Source organism: Electrona antarctica, assembly GCF_951216825.1.
Source record: "Electrona antarctica genome assembly, chromosome: 5".
Classification (NCBI taxonomy): Eukaryota; Metazoa; Chordata; class Actinopteri; order Myctophiformes; family Myctophidae; genus Electrona; species Electrona antarctica.
In genome coordinates this window covers 1,703,542-1,729,169 of record NC_136810.1, presented here as the reverse complement: position 1 = coordinate 1,729,169, position 25,628 = coordinate 1,703,542, and the positions used below count along the sequence as shown (strand labels likewise).

Genomic DNA, 25,628 nt, shown 5'->3' with positions numbered 1-25,628 from the left:
TGTACCTTAGTCACAATGCTCTCCACCACATCACACTGTACCTTAGTCACAATGCTCTGCACCACATCACACTGTACCTTAGTCACAATGCTCTGCACCACATCACACTGTACCTTAGTCACAATGCTCTCCACCACATCACACTGTACCTTAGTCACAATGCTCTCCACCACATCACACACACTGTACCTTAGTCACAATGCTCTGCACCACATCACACTGTACCTTAGTCACAATGCTCTGCACCACATCACACTGTACCTTAGTCACAATGCTCTGCACCACATCACACTGTACCTTAGTCACAATGCTCTGCACCACATCACACTGTACCTTAGTCACAATGCTCTCCACCACATCACACACACTGTACCTTAGTCACAATGCTCTCCACCACATCACACTGTACCTTAGTCACAATGCTCTCCACCACATCACACACACTGTACCTTATTCACAATGCTCTCCACCACATCACACACACTGTACCTTAGTCACAATGCTCTCCACCACATCACACACACTGTACCTTAGTCACACTGCTCTCCACCACATCATACATACTGTACCTTAGTCACACTGCTCTCCACCACATCACACACACTGTACCTTAGTCACAATGCTCTCCACCACATCACACACACTGTACCTTAGTCACAATGCTCTGCACCACATCACACACACTGTACCTTAGTCACAATGCTCTCCACCACATCACACACACTGTACCTTAGTCACAATGCTCTGCACCACATCACACACACTGTACCTTAGTCACAATGCTCTCCACCACATCACACACACTGTACCTTAGTCACAATGCTCTCCACCACATCACACACACTGTACCTTAGTCACAATGCTCTCCACCACATCACACTGTACCTTAGTCACAATGCTCTCCACCACATCACACACACTGTACCTTAGTCACAATGCTCTGCACCACATCACACACACTGTACCTTAGTCACAATGCTCTGCACCACATCACACACACTGTACCTTAGTCACAATGCTCTCCACCACATCACACTGTACCTTAGTCACAATGCTCTCCACCACATCACACACACTGTACCTTAGTCACAATGCTCTCCACCACATCACACACACTGTACCTTAGTCACAATGCTCTGCACCACATCACACACACTGTACCTTAGTCACAATGCTCTCCACCACATCACACACACTGTACCTTAGTCACAATGCTCTCCACCACATCACACACACTGTACCTTATTCACAATGCTCTCCACCACATCACACACACTGTACCTTAGTCACAATGCTCTCCACCACATCACACACACTGTACCTTAGTCACAATGCTCTCCACCACATCACACTGTACCTTAGTCACAATGCTCTCCACCACATCACACACACTGTACCTTAGTCACAATGCTCTGCACCACATCACACACACTGTACCTTAGTCACAATGCTCTCCACCACATCACACACACTGTACCTTAGTCACAATGCTCTGCACCACATCACACACACTGTACCTTAGTCACAATGCTCTCCACCACATCACACACACTGTACCTTAGTCACAATGCTCTGCACCACATCACACACACTGTACCTTAGTCACAATGCTCTCCACCACATCACACACACTGTACCTTAGTCACAATGCTCTCCACCACATCACACTGTACCTTAGTCACAATGCTCTCCACCACATCACACACACTGTACCTTAGTCAAGAACAGTTTAAGATCATATATAACCCCGGAAAATTAACTATTTCACAGATACCGTAAAATTATACTGACATCCCGACTCAATTTACAATAAAACGGTTAAATTCTGAACGTGAAACACATTATGAATTTCTCAAAGCGTTTGGACACAAATCACTGAGACATTAAATGCACATAACTATAGGATTTTCCCCCCTCAACTATGCGTGTGTGCACGCGCGTGCGTGCGTGCGTGTGTGCACGCGCGTGCGTGCGTGCGTGCGTGCGTGTGTGTGTGTGTGTGTTCGGTTATTTGGCGATGGTGATGCCTGGGCTCCGACCAGCCCCAGAGCAAGCAGATTAAAGAGACTAATACGCACAGTTGTGAACTAAATGTTCCAATAATAGCTTATCTAGCATGAACTCAAACGTGCATTTTATAGGGTTTTTATTAATTCATATTAATCAAACACATACAACATACATTCACACGTTCTGTTCACACTTCCCCCAACGCAAGATGAATTCAGTACCCTGGAGCTCTGTCCTATTGGTCTGTGGTTCTACCCTGCTCTGCTGGTTAGGAATTCTAGCTATCATTTAAACACTCTAAACCGTCCCAGAATCACCCCCGTCTCGGTAACTATCAGATCTTGGTAAAGCTTAGCTTCCTTGATGGGTTTCAGACTTTACAGAACAGTGATAAGTGTATCACTAATTATGTGTGGTAAGTGTATCACACATTATGTGTGTCACTAAGTGACACTGTGTGGTTTTAAATCTACATTATAATTAATCAAATGGTAATTAATCAATGATCGGGAGACAAGAAACACAGATAACACTTGGTTACAATCTAAACATCATATTACATCAATTATGAATAATGCACAATTAATATATAGCATTTAATACGCACCGCTGCCATCTGCCTGCTTCATGTGTCACGTTGGATGGTATTTTGTGAATCTGATCTATCATTGCTTTTGTCAGTATATTAAAGCAAGCTCTCTGACCGATGTCACACCTCCATGCTAACACTTTCAGCCAATCAGAAGCCACTGAACTTCCTGCCTTTCTCTCTGAGAGGCAGTTTGTGATGCAGTCAGCTTCCTGCCTGCACCGCTGACCTTAGCTGTTAGACTATCACATATTTATTATTTAGGCTTTTTACCAACCCAATATATGATAGGTTATTTGATCACATTAAACAATTGAAAAGGAATTAAAGATTAAAGTTACTTCATCCCATTGACATGTGCCCAGCTTAGTGAGTTGAGTCTCTCCTCTGAGAAGGAGTCATAAATGGCCTCCCTTGCAACAAGAAGAGGTCCTAAAACCCCCCATCTCAAAGGTCTGTATGTAGAATGGAATGTGGGGACCTGCAGCTCTCCCTCTCTAGAGAGCTACATTTGACCAATCAATCTGACCCAATATATATATTTCTCCCATTATGAGTACAAATCTCGCACACCCATAAATAACACGACTGTGTGTGTGCGTGCGTGCGTGCGTGCGCGTGTGCGAGCGAGCGTGCGTTCATGCATATGTAATGTGTTTATTCTCTGTGTTGCAGGAAATCCTGGGTCTCGGTCAGACGCAGTCCTACAGGTCTAAGAGATCCCTGCTGGTTCCACCTATCACAGAGGAGCAGTCCTACAGGTCTAAGAGATCCCTGCTGGTTCCACCTATCACAGAGGAGCAGTCCTCCAGGTCTAAGAGATCCCTGCTGGTTCCACCTATGATCATCACAGAGAACCAGAGAGCCCCGTTCCCCAGGATCGTCGGCAGGGTGAGGAACACATGGGCTGATCTAGCGCAAGCAAATTACAACACATAGTGACCAGATTTGACTGAGAGTCTGTCATCGCGCAAATTCCAGCTTTTCACCAGAGGAGAAAAACTTTTTTTTTTAAATACAAAATGAGTTAATAGCACAGGCAGACTCTTCGCATACTAGATCATGTCTGAAATAAATGTCAGAGCTGAAATCGACATGTAAATATGAAATAAATGCCCAAACATGTAGCTATAGGTGTAATGTTAGAGTCCACAGAAGTGAACCTTTTCAAGCCTGTGTTCTCAACTCGTTGTTTTCTGCAAGACATTACTCTATAAGCCATATCTCCAAAACTGGTGGGTCAAACTGAACAACCAATATGTCAATTTGAAGCTATGATTCCCTGCTTTCACATGACATGAAAAAACGAAAATTAAAAAAAATCCAATGGCTCAGTCAAATTTAGTCACATGTGTATTACATTTGATGCAGAGTCATATGTGATAATATTTGGAAGTTCCTAACAATGAGCAAGCGCTCCCTCCTCGCCTACAAAGCGCCGCTCATGAGCGATGGTGAATGTAAAACCATGACGTAAATAAAAAGCCTTGTGATAGTCGGCAGCAGCGTTTATGTTATTTACATCCCGTGGCGCGCTCTGCCTGCTTCATGACTCTAGGCTGCCTGTCTGCCTGTCTGTCACTCCATGTGGTTAGAAAGCAGTCAGTCCGTTGTGATCTGGAAGGGTCATTCAAAACCCCATAGGGTTGCGTTGTGGTCTGGAAGTGTCATTCAAAACCCCATAGGGTTGCGTTGTGGTCTGGAAGGGTCATTCAAAACCCCATAGGGTTGCGTTGTGGTCTGGAAGGGTCATTCAAAACCCCATAGGGTTGCGTTGTGGTCTGGAAGTGTCATTCTAAACCCCATAGGGTTGCGTTGTGGTCTGGAAGGGTCATTCAAAACCCCATAGGGTTGCGTTGTGGTCTGGAAACGTCATTCAAAACCCCATAGGGTTGCGTGAAGGGGGAGCTACACGGTTCTTCGTCTTGTACATGGGTGACGGGTCTATCTGGCAGTCCGTTACTGTTAGCGCCACCTAGCGACTTCATAAAGTGTGCGTTCTCGTGTAAAGGGTCGATAAAAAATGAGAACACTAAGGGACTTTACCGTTTTCTCTGTCGTCTCATGAAAGGTGGCCTAAGAGGTCCCTCCACTGACAGCTAGGGGTGTAACGAAATAGTAAGTGTATCAAAATATCGATTTTAATCTATCTAAGTAGCCTATGTAAACAGCGAATATCATATCGTATCGTTTGACTTTGTATCATATCGTTTTGCGATGGAAATAATCGGTATCAATACAAAGTACTTTGTATATTCACAAAATATCTGCACCTAGTTTTGCACCTTGCAAACAGTCGGCAGCCGGAGGAGACTATGGAGAACCAGAACAGTGCAGCTTTGTGGTAGCGAGCCACACGTTACATTTGGCACCAATTATGTATATGTCACCGTTAGTCTTTGATGGATCTCTGTGTGACAAGGACCCTTTGTTGAGGGCTAACACATTGGGATCAAGCACGTCTCTCTGTGGGCAGACTGAGCCCATTCACGCCGACATTTGAAAACATAATGCAAGCGGAGCCCTGCTCATCATAGATAATTGCACACTAGCCCATTTTGACCTGAGATCAGATTCTATAAATGTCTTCTACATCCCGACAGTTTTCTGAAAAAGCTATGTTTCTATGTCAGTCGTTCTTCGATTTTTCAAAAATAGCAGACCTACAAGCTCGTAGCGCGCCACTCGGTGGCGCGCTATGAGCTTGTAGATCTGCTATTTTTCAATAGCTAAAGCATAACATAATGCTAACACCAAAAGGGGTTCCCGCCCAGAATGGGCTAGAGCCCCATCAGAGCCCGTGAGCCTCGTGTTTATTCTAACACCGTCCTCTGTGTGAAACCTCGGGGGGGCTGAGAGGACCAGGGACACAGTGTGAGACCGTGGGCTTTCTTTCGGTGGGTTGTGAGCAGGTCCACAGGGGTTCTGTGTACAGAGAGAGAGAGAGAGAGAGAGAGAGAGAGAGAGAGAAGTGAGAAAGATTTTCTTCAAGGTGTTACAGATTCTGCAGTAACATGATGTGATCATTAGCAATCAAACATTTCCTTTTCTACAACTACTTCTTCTCTCACCCTCTCCTCCAATCTCCACACACACAATGGGCTATATCTTGCTATATCTAATGTGCCATTTTTACTATTTTAAAAAACCTTTTAAAATAGTAGCTGTTCTAAAAGCTCACAATGTTTCAATGTAGATCGATTAGTTGAACCAATCTAAAATGTTTTTTTAAAATAGTAAAAAATGGCAAAATTAGTTTAGGGATCATCATCATCATCCTTCGAGTGCTCTTGATGGGCAGGGTAGTCTCCACAGAAGAATATCCGAAATTACCTGGTCTTTTTCTCTGTGGCAGTGTCCAGCAAAGCGGAGTCTTCTTTCTGCCACAACAACTGAGATGGGGGGGATGATGCCTCCATAAATCTGAGCTTTAGTGGGATGATCTTGGTAGCTCTTGAGATGTCTGACTGCCATATAAGATGTAGCTTATTACAGGCGCTCCAGGCCTGTCCTGTCCTTGTCAGGAAGTCCTTTCTGCTACTGACTACGTATGATCCAAGATATTTGAAATCCTCAGTTTCTTTGATGTCACTGCCGTCCATGGAGCGGATGGTTTGATGAACAGAGTCTTCATTCAGAAGCAGGCATTCTGTCTTTTTGGCATTGAGCAATAGACCAACTTTGGCTGCTGACACTTCTAGTGATGTTAAAAGCTCTTGAGCAGAGTTTATGTGTTCAGCAAACAGTGCGATGTCATCTGCGTAGTCCAGGTCTGTCAGCCACTTCTGACTTTGACGATAAGGATTTAGGGATAAGGGTGGCACAAGATGGAGCTCAATATCTTCATGGCTTCATCTGTCCGTCCACTCTATAACTTCATCACTCCTGAGTCCCTCTCCATCCATTATGTAGCGTCCTCATTCTGCAGCCAGACTCCGTCCTATATTGACAGTCAGGTTTGTAGCGGGCTGGCCATTAGTTCGACATCTAAATATTCCAACAAATGTTATATTAGTCAGATGCTATGTTTATTAGGCATAGGTTTTGTGAGGTTAATGTTGGGGTTAAGGTGAGGCTTAGTTATAATGAGCACCGTCTTGACCTGACTAAGTGAAATAGATTTTTCACACTCATTATTTCTTCTCTCTCTGGGAACGAGGCAGTCAGTAGACATCCCTGGCTCTGGTGCTTGTACACTGGACTGTATAGAATCAGTGCCTGGATGCAGTGGTGTCGCTAGGTATACGCTCACTACGCACTGAGCGTAGGGCAACACGTTGCTGAGGACAACAGGGTGCATACTTAGTTTAGACTAGTCATTGGTTAGACATATGGGTTAAGGTTAGGTTTAGGTGTGCTGCCCCGGGGGAGGTTAGGTTTAGGGTGAGGGTTTGAGATAGGTTGTAGTTGTAGGACTAATGACTGGTCTAACCAATGACTAGTCTAAACCAAAAACTGTCTACTAAGTACTGCACCCGAGGGCAACACAATGAGCGAGGCAGCAAGCCCACCTTTTTCTTTTTTTCACGTGTTCCTCCTGCAACGCAACTGGCGTCTCCACTACACCAGCTGTAGTTGCCCCTCCCTCTCTCTCCCGCCTCCACCGGTCTGGTAGTAGCAGAGTCACGTGTACTGTCAACGTTATTTTGTTTTGAAACAAAAGCACATCCCCGCCGGTTACAAGAGAGGGAAATAAAATGAAGGAAACAGACGTTTAGAGGCTCCAGCATGATGCATCACTTGCAAAGTTGCAGGTATGTTGATGTGTTAATTATTTTACTAGAACACTTTTTCTCAAAGAGAAAACCAGCACTCACGGAACTCTCGTTTTAAGGCACTTTTAATTATTATTTTAATCAGTTGACATAGTATGCTGCAGAGCAGCAGTACAACGAACGTGTCTCGGCGTTCAAGCCTTCATCAGCGTTGTCTATCTCATTATTGTACTAACATTATATGGGGAAGTAGAAACGTGGAGAGGAGATGGTGTGTTTTGGACAAACAGCAGTGGTGTTGATTTGTGTCAAATGGAGTCTGTATGGCTGAAGATAGATGGACACATGACGTCTGCAAACAGCGTGGTGTTGATTTGTGTCGCTGGCAACCAGAAGACAGTTGTGAGTAGGGCAACAAAAACGTCAGCTATACAGCCCTGTCTGGACGTGTGCTTTCTCAACATGTACACTACGTTCATGGCACTGACTCCCAGTGGAGGAGGAACCTTGTTGCCTCTGTAGCGCCTCCTGCTGGCCGTGGTCTTGTTTTGATAGACGGGTCCCTGTTGCTCAACGCTTTCAGGATATGCTGGTACTGAATCCTGTAAATCAGACCCCAAATGGCAGCAGTATAGAGCAATGAGAAGAATAACAGAAAGACAGATCCGGACGGATGGATAGACGAAGGACATACAATACCAAAAATAATAGTTGGTGTATAAAAATGAATATAGAGACATGACTCCATGTGAATTCCATCCATACCATGACCTTTTTAGACGGAGAAAACTGTGTTTGGTTCACAATCACTGAGCAATTGGAGCATACCGATTCTCTCTTGACAGGAATCTGTCCCGACGTGAAATAAATGTGCTGCTGTCGCTGCAACAATTCAACGTCCTTGTCTCATTCACACACAGAAGCAAAACATGAATGCATGCACAAATACAGGCGCACACGCATTCTGATAATAAAAAAAATACACTTTAGTATATTGTTTTTATTTATTTTATTTTTTGGGGGGCTGTCATTCGGGCTTAACCCATTTTGGGCGGGAACCCCTTTTGGTGTTAGCATTATGTTATGCTTTAGCTATTGAAAAATAGCAGATCTACAAGCTCATAGCGCGCCACCGAGTGGCGCGCTACGAGCTTGTAGGTCTGCTATTTTTGAAAAATCGAAGAACCACTGACATAGAAACATAGCTTTTTCAGAAAACTGTCAGGATGTAGAAGACATTTTTAGAATCTGATCTCAGGTCAAAATGGGTTAAATTCATCAGCTTGAGATGTCACCATGCAGCTTCTATACTCGTGGATCCATCTCAGCGGTCCTTGCTGCAGATCGTTGTCAGTTGTAGATCCATCTCAGCGGTCCTTGTCTCCAGATCGTCTCCAGATCGTTGTCAGTTCTTCAACGTGGGTTTATCCTTCCTCACCTCAGGGTCCGGCTCACGAATCAACAGGACGTCTCTGACACGACACGACAGCTCCAATAAAACAGCTCTGCTGTCTGCAGGAATGAACCCCCAGCTAATATAGCGAGGAGAGCAGACACGTCTTCTGTACAGAGAAACATGCTGCCTTCTCTCTGCCTGTCAGCACGCCTGCGTTTCATTTCTGCTCCCTGTCTTCATTCCTGCTGCCAGGTGGCTGTCAACTAGTTTACATGTTATCTCTATTCCGACAATCTTTCATACATTCATTCTTACTTCATGTCGCTCACTCAATCGATGCCCCCCCCCCCTCTCTCTCTCTCCCCCCCTCTTTTCTACATTACTCTGTCTGTCTGTCTGTCTGTCTGTCTGTCTGTCTGTCTGTCTGTCTGTCTGTCTGTCTGTCTGTCTGTCTGTCTGTCTGTCTGTCTGTCTGTCTGTCTGTCTGTCTGTCTGTCTGTGTCTCTCTCTCTCTCTCTCTCTCTCTCTCTCTCTCTCTCTCTCTCCATCCTTGTCACTCTTCCCATTTCAACCAGGATAGAAAATCACACCCATGTGAAGTAAGTGGTGCAACTCCATGTGGGGGTCCCCGGGGGGGGGATCCAGACCCACAGGAACGCACCCAGGGTGCCGGCCCGATTCTGGCGAGCCGCCCCGCGTCCGAAACGGTTGAGAAATGAAAGAGTTACCGTGTGGGGGTCCCTCTACTGTACCCTCTACTGTACTGTACTGTACTGTCACTGTACTGTACTGGCACACCTGAAATCACCATATATACAGTTAATATGTGCGTGTGTGTTTGTGTGTGTGTTAGGTTGCGCACAGGTGGTGAAAAACAACCATGCTGTTTTCGTGCTCAGGCATACCCAGGCAGCCAGCCAGCCAGCCAGCCAGCCACACACATAGTCACTTAAGGAAGTGCTTTGCACCACTTAAAAATAATTGCATTGAAGCTGTTGCTGCACAGCATGTGATCTACAAAGTAAAGAAGTGTAGCAGCCAAGCCAGTCACAGTCAGTCAGTTGTGGTGTTTATTATAATTGATGCTTTTGCCTCACGACGAACGTGAGGCAAAAGAGTGATCCTCCTTTTTTTAATTCCCATCTGTTCTTCACATGGATAATCAGACCTGTGTACGGCGGCTGTTTGCAGATGCACATGCATGGCATGCACAGACACACAGACACACAGACGCACAGACACACAGACACACAGACACACAGACACACAGACACACAGGCAGAGATGCACAGACACACAGACACACAGACACAGATGCACAGACACACAGACACACAGACACAGATGCACAGACACACATACACACAGACACACAGACACAGACGCACAGACACACAGACACAGACGCACAGACACACAGACACAGACGCACAGACACACAGACACACAGACACACAGACACACAGACACAGACGCACAGACACACAGACACAGACGCACAGACACACAGACACACAGACACACAGACACACAGACGCACAGACACACAGACACACAGACACACAGACACAGACGCACAGACACACAGACACACAGACACAGACGCACAGACACACAGACACACAGACACACAGACACAGATGCACAGACACACAGACACACAGAAACAGATGCACAGACACAGACACACAGACACAGACACACAGACACAGACACACAGACACACAGACACACAGACACAGACACACAGACACACAGACACAGATGCACAGACACACAGACACACAGACGCACAGACACACAGACACACAGACACAGACACACAGACACAGATGCACAGACACACAGACACACAGACGCACAGACACACAGACACACAGACACAGACACACAGACACACAGACACAGACACACAGACACACAGACACAGATGCACAGACACACAGACACACAGACACAGATGCACAGACACACAGATGCACAGACACACAGACACACAGACACAGATGCACAGACACACAGATGCACAGACACACAGACACACAGACACAGATGCACAGACACACAGATGCACAGACACACAGACACACAGACACAGACACACAGACACACAGACACACAGACGCACAGACACACAGATGCACAGACACACAGATGCACAGACACACAGATGCACAGACACAGACACACAGACACACAGACACACAGACACAGACACACAGACACACAGATGCACAGACACACAGACACACAGACACAGACGCACAGACACACAGACACACAGACACACAGACACAGACGCACAGACACACAGACACACAGACACAGACGCACAGACACACAGACACACAGACACAGACGCACAGACACACAGACACACATGCACAGACACACATACACACAGACACACAGACACAGATGCACAGACACACAGACACACAGAAACAGATGCACAGACACAGACACACAGACACAGACACACAGACACAGACACACAGACACACAGACACAGACACACAGACACACAGACACAGATGCACAGACACACAGACACACAGACGCACAGACACACAGACACACAGACACAGACACACAGACACAGATGCACAGACACACAGACACACAGACGCACAGACACACAGACACACAGACACAGACACACAGACACACAGACACAGACACACAGACACACAGACACAGATGCACAGACACACAGACACACAGACACAGATGCACAGACACACAGATGCACAGACACACAGACACAGATGCACAGACACACAGATGCACAGACACACAGACACACAGACACAGATGCACAGACACACAGATGCACAGACACACAGACACACAGACACAGACACACAGACACACAGACACACAGACGCACAGACACACAGATGCACAGACACACAGATGCACAGACACACAGATGCACAGACACAGACACACAGACACACAGACACACAGACACAGACACACAGACACACAGATGCACAGACACACAGACACACAGACACAGATGCACAGACACAGATGCACAGACACACAGATGCACAGACACACAGACACACAGACACAGATGCACAGACACACAGATGCACAGACACACAGATGCACAGACACAGACACACAGACACACAGACACAGACACACAGACACACAGACACACAGACACACAGACACACAGACACAGATGCACAGACACACACAGACACACAGACGCACAGACACACAGACACACAGACACACAGACACACAGACACACAGACACAGACACACAGACACAGACACACAGACACACAGATGCACAGACACACACAGACACAGACACACAGACACACAGACACACAGATGCACAGACACACAGACACACAGACACAGACACACAGACACAGACACACAGACACACAGACACACAGACACACAGATGCACAGACACACAGACACACAGACACACAGACACACAGACACAGACACAGACACACAGACACACAGATGCACAGACACACAGACACACAGACACAGACACACAGACACACAGATGCACAGACACACAGACACACAGACACAGATGCACAGACACAGATGCACAGACACACAGACACAGACACACAGACACACAGACACACAGATGCACAGACACACAGACACAGACACACAGACACACAGACACACAGACACACAGACGCACAGACACACAGACACAGACACACAGACACACAGACACACAGATGCACAGACACACAGACACACAGACACAGATGCACAGACACAGATGCACAGACACACAGATGCACAGACACACAGACACACAGACACAGATGCACAGACACACAGATGCACAGACACACAGATGCACAGACACAGACACACAGACACACAGACACACAGACACAGACACACAGACACACAGACACACAGACACACAGACACAGATGCACAGACACACAGACACAGACACACAGACACAGATGCACAGACACACAGACACACAGACACAGACACACAGATGCACAGACACACAGACGCAAGACGAGGATAAGAGGAGCTTATAGGAACGGAGTAAAAAGCAGGTTTTTGTAGTTCTGTCCTCCAGAGCTTAACAGAGCTGTGAGTGACTGTGTTTTGCTGCCTGCAGTTCTAGGAAGGCTAGATAGAACTCCTGTCTTTCGCTGCAGGCTATATATAAATCCGCCCTCACTTTTGTTTTTCACGATGCTCGTTTGATGTCTCACTTGTTTATACTTCAGTAGCTTTGAGAGTTTCAGACGGATTCATTAGCCAAAGAAAAGCATGAATGATTCAGTGGAAAGTCAGCCTCTTTGTTAACGATGACGTTAGGCATACACATGAGGGCATACATTTGTGGTTTGCGGGCGCAGCGGGCACAGGATGGGTGGAGGTTTGCGGGCGCAGCGGGTGCATGATGGGTGGAGGTTTGTGGGTGCAGTGGGTGCATGATGGGTGGAGGTTTGTGGGTGCAGTGGGTGCATGATGGGTGGAGGTTTGCGGGTGCAGGATGGGTGGGAGGTGGGTCTGCAGAACCTTTTTGCTTCACCAGCGGGTGCTGCCGACACATTCCACTGTTTTACTGGTTCTTCAGCAGCCATTGTTTCACCGGTCGGTCCTTCCATGACGGTCTTCTTTCACTGTTGTTCTGCCGTTTGGTGCACTGATTTGATTTCGTTAGGAAGTGGGGGGTTGCTGACCCCTCCTGCACTTGTCTTTACTCTATAGTTGTTTCCATGTTTCCCTGTCCTGTTCAGTGAAGAGAAGAGAGTCCGCACACAGGTTTGCTCCAATGGTGTTTTCTTTTATTGAAACACGATAATAATATAAGACACAACGTTTCGTGCGGTCGAAACGTTGTGTCTTATATTGGAGCAAACCTGTGTGCGGACTCTCTTCTCTTCACTGTACTTACCTTAGTCCAGCACCAACCAGGAACTGGATGAGCGCAAGCCACCTGCTTTTTAAACCTGTCCTGTTCAGGCCTGATTTGATTGGTAATAAATGCGCCGACGGCTGTTTGCTTATTACGATTTTGACAGCTACGGCGATGGCGTCACAGCAGCCGTACTTCCACCTAGCCGTCCTGAAAACCGTCGTTGCTTAACCCATTTAGGCCTGAATATATATATATTTTTTCTAAATCCTCCAGTTTTCTGAAATATTTTTTTTTCACGATTTTTCGCGCCATCTTGAACCGGAAGTATGACCCGCATCCTGTCCGTCACTCAATCCGGTCACAGGACTTGAGCGCTCTGCTTGCACAAGTAATGAATATCAACATCATAATACTGTCCAATCTTTATGACAGGCAGTTTCTGCTGTCAAAATATGACTCCCCAGTCAAAAAACACTGTTTGAAATAGACACTCATGCTTTCTAAGCTGTGATTTGGGGCCCTAAGGATGAATACAAAATGTCTTGATTTACATACGTACAATATTATATACATGAGTTGATTTGATAGAATAGAACAGAATAGAAGTAGGCCTACTTGATTGATCCCCAAAGGGAAATTAACTTGCTTAAAGTTATACAGTATGATGACGTTTTGGAGCCAGCTACATCCGTGCAGGTATTGCTTTGCATAAATTGCAGCCCCTATTCATGTCATCTACTCCATGATTTGCCAACCAAAGACAAGTAATTAGTAAATAAATTGCATCGGGTGGCGGTGGCATGCACAGTCTGTAGCGCTGTCGCCTCACAGCTAGAAGGTCCCAGATTCGATTCCCGCTGGGGACACTGGGCGGCGGCGGTGGCTCAGGGGTAGAGTGGCCGGATGGGAACCGCAAGGTTGCCAGTTCGAACCCTGTGGGCTCCCCCAGAGTTAGTGTCGAAGTGTCCTTGAGCAAGACACTGAACCCCTAATTGTCTCCACCAGGCCGAAGGCATGGTGAGAGAGTATGTTTTGCACTCCGTCCGTGTGTGTGTGTGTGTGTCCGTCCGTGTGTGTGTCCGTCCGTGTGTCCTTCCGTCCGTCCGTTACCAGCTAATCTCCGGCACCGTTAACCCGGTCGATGCCAAACTTTGCACACACACTCCCACACACGCATTTTCCAGAACGGCCTGTTATAGCGCCACCATGAGGCAGCTTTTCACATTTGTTACCTAAAACTGCACCGATCTGCGTGAAACGTTGCATGCACACTCCCTAGAGGCCAAGGACAAACCTTTGACCTGCATTTTCCGCATCTGCCTTTTATAGCGCCACCAGGAGGCCGACTTTTGTAAAACACATTTTTGGATATTACTCCTCCAGATTCTGTCCAAAAATCTCACAAATCGTTACACAGTATCTCTATGGGCATGTGCTCAAGTCGGATCTTTCCGATATTTCATATTCCACCCTAATTGGCTATAATTGCCTTTCACAGTTTGCAAGATTGCCCCGTTTTGAACACAAGCCTCAAATCATGAACACAGCATGCAATTTACGTGAAATCTTTCACACATTTTCTTACTAGGCTGAGGAATATATCCCACCCTTTTCACATTGGCCTGTTATAGCACCACCAACAGGTTGATTTTTGCAAAACAGGTTGATTGGAACAAAATGCCTCAAATCATCCAATTGCCATACAAGGCAAACATGTTTATATTACTACTAAACATTTTGCCAAACATCTCACACAGTCCTATCCTCCTGGTGGAGACCTGTGCCCAGAAGGGCACTTTTTCTAGTTGCTCCTGATGTGCTGGTTGGTGCCTTGCATGGTTTCCGCCGCCATCAGTGTATGAATGTGTGCGTGAAGAACTAACAGATAGTTAGTTCAGTAACAGGGTTTGTTCTTGTCAGAGAGTAACAAGCAAGGATGTGATGATCACGTGGAGGAGAGGGACGAGTGGCGATACAGAATGGCTTGAAGGGTGCAGAGCTCCGTCTCACATGCACTTTGAAGTGGGGAGTAGAAAGGTGTTCTTTTCCAGCCTGTGTCCCTCACAGAGAGAAGTGTCTTATTAAAGGTGAAGTGGGGAGTAGAAAGGTGTTCTTTTCCAGCCTGTGTCCCTCACAGAGAGAAAGTGTCTTATTAAAGGTGGCCTCCTTGCATCCTGTGCTGCTGCTGCACGCTGGAGACATGAGAGACGCTGATGAGGGCCAGGAGAGGGGAAGGATGGGGGTGATTGACGTGTACTCTGTGTGCGTGCGTGCGTGCGTGCGTGCGTGCGTGCGTGCGTGCGTGCGTGCGTGCGTGCGTGCGTGCGTGCGTGCGTGCGTGCGTGCGTGCGTGCGTGCGTGCGTGCGTGCGTGCATATGCGAGAAGCAACACTGGAGCTAACTGTAGATTCTACAGGTAAATGTAATGTGCTGGAAGGTAATTGTCTAAACACTTTCAGGGCTTTGAATTAATATATCCATTCTACCGAGGCTGCCAGGATTGTTACCTTTGGAGCATAACGCCGAAATATTTGCGCCTTTGATTCATGAAAATCCGCCTGAAAATAGTTCCATGGCTTGTTGTTGTCGAAGAGAAAAATATGCGACCGTCGCGACCCGGAACAACAACAGTCAGCGAGGGCTGCTGGAGTGCAGTTAGAACTACCGTTCACTTGCATTGAACTCATTTTCCCAGAAGCCCTTGCAGTTCAGAGCACGGGTCGATTTCCGGTTTCATCATCATAATGCGATGGTTCCAGCCCCCCAGAGCTCCTATTTTGAAGGACTTCCGGCACTGATTGTGCCGGAAGTGTAAAACGCGCTATGCAGCTAAACTGTTAAGACGGAGCCCGCCAGAAGCGTAGAAAGTGCAGATAAACTTGTGTCTGGCAGCCCGCCAGAAGCGTAGGCTACGTTTTCTAGGCTTTTTATTCTCTAATCCATGTTTTGATCGGATCGCATCGATAGCCGTCTCTCGTTAGCATCCCAGTGTAAAGTGTGACTGAGCGCGCATCCACTTTCACTCTATGTGCTGCTTTCAATGGCCTGCATCTCCAAATCGGCACAATGAATGTTGTTTCTGGTGACAACAAGGTTTTTCAACGGCCGACAGCAGGCGCTGTAATACTCGCGGTCTGTTTTTTTCTGCACCGAGCGAGAGAACAACAACCGGTCAAGACACCACACACAGCATTACGTCATTGTAACATCTGGTTACGGATATTTGGCTCTTCAAAATAAGGGTTGAAAGGGGAAAAACCTTTAAAATATAAATATAAATAGAATAATTAATCCTGGCGGGCGTCACTAGCAGTTTTCTTACTCAGTTTTCTTACTACATTCTAGGCTATTTGGTAACAACTCCAGTAGAATACACGCTGTGCACTCTCGTGATATAACTGAGATATTAAAACAGAGCATCAAGCAGGATACTGTGTTCAGGCTGAGGCTACACATGAATTATACATGGAATTTAAAGAATCAAACAATTGTGCACACAGAGAGTAGGATGCTTGTTTTTATAGTGATGTATCTTAATTCTGATCCAGTGGAATCTGTGCTGCAGATTTCCCCCCCCCCCCCTTTATTTACCCTGCAGGGTAGTAGCTGAGCACAAGTGCTCATTTTCAGCAACGCCCTGCACATGAAATTAAATGAAATGAAATCTATATTTACCCAGGGTATCTGGGCTAAGCTCAAGAACTTGTTTCCAGCCAGGCCCTGCTCATAGAACACATTTCATCGTAGTGGTTTAATACCTTGTTCAAGGGCACTTCAGCGGTGGTAATTTTAACGTGTCGGACGGCTGATTCGAACTAGGAACCTTCCGGTATCAAGACCGCGCCGCTATCCGTTCGGCCACCGCTGCCACGAAACACACATAGAAACACACAGACAGATACACACACACACATTCAAACCTGGGAGCTGACCAGTCTTATTACTAAGCAGCTCCACTGGAGCAGTCAGGGGTTCAGTGCCTTGCTCAAGGGCACTTCAGCGGTGTTGGGTGAGTGATGAGCAATCACTTCCCGACCCAGATTTTTCCTGCCCGTCCGGGGAATCGTACCGGCAACCTTTCGGCAACAAGGGCGCTCCTCTAACCCTTAGGCGACCCGCTGCCCAAAAATGATGAAGAGAAGCAGCCGAGGCAAAGAGGTAGTTTAGTCGATAATTCGGCCGAGCCCACAGACTCCAATGCATTCCGTAACCTTCCGGTTGTTCCCATTCAATACTTCCGGCTGTCTCCATTCAATAGAAGTCTATGTAGGAGAGCCGCCATTGGACTGAAGCCCCATGAAGTGACCAATAGAAGTCTATGTAGGAGAGCCTCCATTGGACTGAAGCCCCATGAAGTGACCAATAGAAGTCTATGTAGGAGAGCCTCCATTGGACTGAAGCCCCATGAAGTGAACAGAGTTGTCGTAACTCTGTCTTACTATGGCTCTGCCTATACCTAGACCGATTCAGAAACGGGTCTCATGGTCGCAGGCAACATATTTCCTGTAGGCAGAGACCACATATCTGCGGTGTAAACACTAGTCGGCTCTTCTACTACATTGAATGGTAAAGTGACTGATGTTAGTCTGCTCAAACGTTACTCTTTTACCTGCTTTTTACTAACACTAACTTTACAAAGATGCCCAGAACATCAGGATGAACCTGTTTAGTTTGTGGCTGCTCCAACAGTAGTGGCAACATTCAACTTTGGAGAGAAACGGAATGTCAAAATATCCACCGCGGTGGCCATGAGACCAGAGCCATAGAGTAATGGCTGAGACGAAGCAGTGAAAGGTCCTGAAAGATGAATAAAGTCAGTCTTACACAATACCCAATCTTTCTGTTGTGTGAACACAAGGCTGCTGTACTTTATACCTCATACTTTAAATCAGGGGTGGGCAACTTTGACGATGCTCAAAATGTGTCGCACTGTGACGCGTTTTGAGCTTGTAGATCAGCTACTTTTGCTATATTTGAAGTAAAATTTGTATTTAATTTCAAATGCATTTGGTTATAGTTATGTTAACTTCATGAACTATATACTGTACACATACATTGGACATAAAAAAATACATTTTAACAGCAATCAGCTGAAATCAATAGTATATCAATGTTCGGATATTAACCCGCGGACCGCATTAAGTGAAGGTGAGGGCCGCATGTGGCCCCCGGGCCGCCTGTTGCCCATGTCTGCTTTAAAATGCTCAGTATGAGGTACAAAGGGATCCTGAACCGTTGCTTGAGAACAAACACTCGGTGGTCTATTGTGTCCACCACATGCCAAGCACGTACTGTTGCTCCTGTGTGTGACTCTAACATGAAACTAACATGTGGTATTTATTCCTTACTGCTGTTTGCTGCTGTACTGTATATATGAATCTAACATGTTGTGTATGTGTGTGTGTTTGTCTCACCTGCCTGACCCTGTTGCTGCGGTGCCGCTGTCTGCTGCTGACCACGACAGTCCCATGTGAGTATAATATATATCTTAACTCTCCGGGTCATGGTATGAGTGTCAAATAAAACCGCAGACAACTTATACAAGCGTGTGTGTGTGTGTGTGTGTGTGTGTGTGTGTGTGTGTGTGTGTGTGTGTGTGTGTGTGTGTGTGTGCGTGTGTGTGTCTGTGTGTGTGTGTGCGTGCGTGCGTGCGTGCGTGTGTGGGTTCCACAGGTGATCTCAGCGGAGAAGAGGGTGAACCATATGTTCCATCTGACAGGACCCGGAGCCGACCGGGATCCCAGAGGTGTGTTCACCATCGACATGGATTCGGGAGACGTGTCGGTCACACGCTCACTGGACCGAGAGGCCATCGACTCCTACCAGGTCAGTCAGCTCATTCTCACCACATACGGTCCCTATATATGATGTGCTGTATGGCATAGTGTATAGCAGGGGTGCCCAAAAGGTATTTTGTATTTATTTATTCAGCACAGTATAAAAAAAATACAGTGAACATATAAATATAAGAAGGGTAAAGTGCTAGGCTGAGGCAAAAAAGCCCAAGGGGCTTATACCTCTGTAAACACAATGTAACATTGTACAAGAAATATAGAATATCCAGAAAACAACAAAACAACAAAACAAAACAAAAAACATGATTAGAATACTTGGTTTCTATTCTACAGCACATGATTAGAGAAAAGAGATGATACAAAGAAATATAATTAAGTGATCTGGTCAATTAAGTGGGTCCTAAACTTATGTTTGAAATTATTTAATGAAGTAGAATTTGATGAGATTACTGTATAGGTGTTCCATAGCTGGGCCCCTCTGTAACCGACACAGGGCTCAGTATAGGGCTCAGGGATTGGTTGTTCATGCCTGATGATGCAGAGTGTATAGGGCTCAGGGATTGGTTGTTCATGCCTGATGATGCAGAGTGTATAGGGCCAGGCTTGACCGGAGCTTCCTGTTCTTCTGAGAGCCGCCAGGTTACTTACTGTACGTACACGCTCCACGGTCATCATTTTGTCTAGAATATGAGATGGTTATGGTTTGTGTGTCGATGGTTCTACTTGTTTCAACTGCAGACAAGCCTGCGGAAGACGTTTATTTTATTTTTTATTTTTTTTACCACAGATTCTCTTTCAGTCAGTTCAGTCAAACATACAACGGATGCACAACACAAGCAAGAAGATGAACATTGAATGTGATGGTGTTGGAAAAGAACAACTGAAACATATATATTCATTTTGACCAATAATTACTGACAACAATCTGACAATGAGAGTAGAGGAGAGGAGGAAAGGAAATAACTTATATATACAGTATAATGAAATACCGAAAATGGGATGTCACCTGGGGATAATGTGTTTAGCGAGGAGGGGACGGTTTGACATTTAACCCATTTAGGCCTGACATTAACCCATTTAGCTCTTAGTGCGGCACCGAGTGCCGCGCTAAGAGCTTGTAGATCTGCTATTTTGCAATAGCTATAACATAATGCTTAAAACACCAAAAGGGGTTCCCGCCCAAAATGGGTTAAGGGAGAGAGGATGATGAATAATGATGGAATGAGGAAGCAACGGTTGTAGATTCATTCAAAGATGCAGCTGTAATGTACGTCAGCTCCACCTTTTGTAATTGATTGCTTGTCTGTTCATTGTCTGTATAAGGCTGTGTTCAGACTGGCAGCCCAAATCATAGTTTTGGCCTACGGTATCCAGATTGGAAATGTATATATCTTTTTTTACCCTGTACACTAAACACGGGTGATTTTCACCTGGACGATTATATTTTTTGCAATTTTCATAATGTTGCTGATGTCTAACTGTAGGCCTAGATACAGATATTTCAACGTGCAATAAATTGGCTGGACCACAGTACTGTTGTAGGATATCTCAGTTGAAGTTAGCCTATATATATTTCAGTCAAACATATATTTCAGTCCCTCAGTCAGATTTGACTGAGGGACTGCCATTGGATTTTTTTCCCCATGTCATATGAAAGCAGGGAATCATAGCTTCAAATTGACATTGGTTGTTCAAGTTAAATTGATGTGTTGATGTTATTACCATAAGCAATATGTGACTAAATTTGACTGAGGGACTGCCATTGGATTTTTTTGAATTTTCGTTTTTTCACGTCATATGAAAGCAGGGAATCATAGCTTCAAATTGACATATAGGTTGTTCAGTTTGACCCACCAGTTTTGGAGATATGGCTTATATAGTAATGTCTTGCAGAAAAATGCGAGTTGAGAAAACCGGCTTGAAAGGTTCACTGCTGTGGTCTCTAACATTACACCTAGCTACATGTTTGGGCATTTATTTCATATTTACATGTTGATTTCAGCTCTGACACTTATTTCAGACATGCTCTAGTATGTGAAGAGTCTGCCTGTGCTATTAAAAACGTTATTCTCCTCTGGTGAAAAGCGGTAATTTGCGCGATGGCAGTCTCTCAGTCAAATCTGGTCACATATTGTTAGAAAAAAAAGTTAAAATGACAAGTGAGCACCTGCAACTGCACTGTTTAATATTTCATGAGGACTTGGTTTCAATACATGAGCCCAGCACATTTGACTGGGTTCTAACTGACACCGAATGTGATTTATTCATTATGACCAGTTTGAAAAGTAGAAATATAGGCCTCCTTCTCCCCCCCCCACCCCCCACCCCCCTACTGCACTGTTGCTACTGGCTGGATTGTTCACAGGTAATAATAATACATTTTATTTATAAGGTGCCTTTCAGGGCACTCAAGGTCGCCGTACAGGTTAAAAACAAATCTTGCAAAGGGTAACTTAAGACATGCTCTATGGCAGTGGTTCTGTAACGACTCACCGAGTCTAGGAGGGTTATTGTAAATAAGGCAAGGTGGTAAAATGCCAAAGTTGTTTTATTACTCTTGTGGTGGCATACAAATAGTGGAATACAATATATTTACATGAATTCAATATGAACTGCATTGGCTTTGACAAACATGAATGACACACAGAGCACCTCAGGGAAATAAACAAAAGCATACTAAAACTAACCGTGAGTTTTATAGACACTAACCTGACAAACAAAAATAAAGAGACAATAGTACTACTATTGCCTACTCTAATTTAATCTAACAAATATGTACAAAAAGCAAGCTTCCATGGCCCAGAGCTCAGAATATAGAATGACTGCATGGTTACAGCAATAAACGGGGTTTCACTCATGCGGTTTAAACATGTAGCAACTCTTGCCACTAATGCTGTTCCTACTCTGTGATTGCTCGCACGGAGGGCGCACTGCCTCTAGCCTACTCCACTCTGGAGATCAGCTATCGGGCAGCGGCCGGGAATGGAGTCCTCGGAACAACAGACGGTTACGCCACCGCCTGGGCCAGTAACTAAGTACTTTTACTTAAGAACTGTACCTAGGTACAATTTTGAGGTATTTGTACCTTACTTGAGTACTTCCAATTTCCAGTACTTTTACTTCTACTCCACTACATCTCAGAGCCAAAATTTGTACTTTTACTCCACTACAATTATTTAAAGAGAGAGAGAGAGAGAGAGAGAGAGAGAGAGAGAGAGAGAGAGAGAGAGAGAGAGAGAGAGAGAGAGAGAGAGAGAGAGAGAGAGAGAGAGAGAGAGAGAGAGAGAGAGAGAGAGAGAGAGAGAGAGAGAGAGAGAGAGAGAGAGGTGCTTTTCAGATCTGCTGTCACAAAACATCACATTGACTGAGCTCTCAGTTCCAAAGACCAAAGGAACTCAGCCAGAAGCCAGGCATTGTTTCAAACAATATGCCCATTTCAGATGCCAAAGATAATAGTTCCAAGTTAAGTCAAACGTAAAATCTATATTCCATCTAAGCAGAAGCCAATGTCAAAGATTAAGACAAAGACAAGACTACACTATGTCAATTCATAACAATGTAACAATTTTCTTTGTTTTCTTCCTACCTATTTGATTAGCTGCCCATGACAATGATTAGAAATGTATTGTACAATTTAAGAAATCACACCCGTGTGAACTGAGCGGCGCTCTTATCATCATACATCATCTCATTCCGGCCAATCACCATTTGCGTTCTCACTTTTCCGTCTTCAATTATCTGCCCTTACTTTTATCTTTAATATGTACTTTGATCAGCCAATCACAAGCCAATGTTTGTGTTCACACAGACCTGGTAAAGCTGAGCATAGGAGGGGTTGCGCCCCTCAAAGAAAAGCATTGCAAACTGTGGTCATATCTATTCTATATGCCGTGTGATTCTATGCGTTACTATGACAACCAGATAGCATATAGGAGCAGTAGGATGTGACGTGACTGCCTATGTATGTATAACAATTTACAATGTAGGCATTTGTCAGACGCTCTTAATCCAGAGCGACTTACATTAAAGGGGAAAACCACCCATTTTCAACATTTTACTATGTTATTAATATACCTTAGAGCTGTTGTGTGGAAATAATAAAAAAGTCCCCCCATTCTGTGTTTCCTAGAACTGTAATTATGGAAAAAATCATTAACATGGTGAAACACATCTTGATGACATCATCAAGATGTGATTCACCATGTTAATGATTTTTTTCAGACCTCTAGTTCTAGGAAACACAGAATGGGGGGACTTTTTTATTATTTCCACACAACAGCTCTAAGGTATATTAAGACATAGTCAAATGTTGAAAATGAGTGGAATGCCCCTTTAAGCAATAACAAAAGCATGGCATACATCACATACATAAAAAGTGGTTATCATGAATCATGGGTAAGCTAAGAGCGTAACAGTGGAGTATCTATGAAACTATACTATACTATACTATACTATACTATACTATACTATACTATACTATACTATACTATACTATACTAATGTACTATAATGTGCTATGACTACATAAAATGCAATTCTAGTGCTGTCTACATAACATGCTATAAGTCTGTATAAAATGCTATCTAAGTCTACGTAAAGTGCTATCTAAGGGCGTAGGGTAAGTGCTATGGGCCATGATGGAGTCTGAAAAGTTGGGTTTTCAGACTACGGCGGAAGATTGGGAGTGAGGCTGCAGTTCTGATTGCATTGGGAAGTGTATATGTTCCCGTGAGTGAATAAAGCCTACAGAACGGTATCTGTGTGGACATTGCCTTATTATAAAAAAACACGACATGGTGTCAGAAGTGACTGCAGTGAGATTGGATCAGCACTGAAGAGCTCTACCGTGACAGGGTAAGAAAGGGAAAAAAAGCGCTCGGTGAACTAGCGCCATGCCGGACGACGAGGGAGGAGGCGGCGGCGGCGGCGGGGCTGCTGCTAACAGAGCTAATGTGAATCCTCCCGGCGCTACGTTTAGCATGCAGCCACCGGAACAGTGTTGTTTTTGACAACAAATGTTGATGTTAGTTTTAGTCATCTCTTGAATGGCATTCCAGGTGACATTTTAGTCACATGTAATGTGTTAGTGTCTAGCTTTTGTCGACTAAATATCGATAGATAGATAGATAGATATATAAATAGATTTTAGTTGACTAAATCTACTGTTGATTTAGTCGACTAAAATGTATTTTGGGGCCTGGGCCGTGGCTCAGCGGTCCAGGCACCTTGGTCGGTAGCCCGAGTCTGGCAGTGTGCCGCGGGTTCGACTCCCGATCCCGACGGCCTTTACTGCATGTCACTCCCCCATCTCTCTCCCCCATTTCCTGTCAGCCTACTGTCTGTCCCTCTATAAAGAAAATATAAAATAAAGGTAATGACTGATTTACGGACTGATTCCACTATAGTCCCTTCCTAACATTTTAGTCTAGTTTTTATTTGTTGACAAAATTGTCAGTATATTTGGTCATAGTTTTAGTCATATAGCTTAGTTTTTATTTAGTTTCCATTTAGTTTTCGTCAGTGGAAAAAGGGAGTCGGCGAACATTTTCCGTCTTAGATTTAGTCGACGAAATCAACACTGCACCGGAGCCCTTTGATTTCTCCAAACCGCACGAGTGGACGAGATGGATCCGACGGTTCGAGAGGTTTCGTCAGGCAAGCAATTTATCAGCAAGCTCCGACGACAATCAAGTCAACGCGCTGATATATTGTATGGGAGACGAAGCTGATGATGTCCTACTCGGCTTGAAGCTATCTGACGCAGACCAGCACGTATACAAACAAAGGAAGAGACGGATTTCAGAGAAGAAGAACGTTGTGTATGAACGTGCGCGCTTTAATATGCGCAAACAAGAGCCTAATGAGGCTGTGGATGCTTTTGTCACTGCCGTATATGCACTAGCAGAACACTGCAAGTATGGAGCTTTTGCATGACGAACTAATAAGAGACAGGATTACACGTCTGTCTGAACGCATGCAAATGGAGAGCACTCTTGATCTGGAAAAAGCCATTAATATGGCAAGGCAGACAGAAGAGATTAAAAAGCAGCAAAGCACACTAAGGAGTGAAGCTAGTGCTTCTGATGATGGATGTGAGCTCTGTGGACAGGGTGTTTAATTAAAGGCAGACAGCAAAGAGGAAAGTCACATTCCAGAAACAATGACTTCAAGCCACACAGCTTTCAAAAGAAAAATCCCAAAAGCTCACAGTGCTATAAATGCGGAGGGAATT

General features: G+C 45.1%; 1 protein-coding gene across 1 annotated transcript in view; it reads left to right on the top strand.

Annotated features, from left to right (window-relative positions):
- The window catches only part of cdh13 (cadherin 13, H-cadherin (heart)), a 245,941-nt gene that overhangs the window by 18,309 nt on the left and 202,004 nt on the right, over positions 1-25,628 (top strand). Inside the window, exons 2-3 of the mRNA XM_079500767.1 lie at positions 3,275-3,490; positions 19,275-19,427. Coding sequence (XP_079356893.1) covers positions 3,275-3,490; positions 19,275-19,427 — 369 coding nt within the window. The remainder of the gene's footprint in view (positions 1-3,274; positions 3,491-19,274; positions 19,428-25,628) is intronic.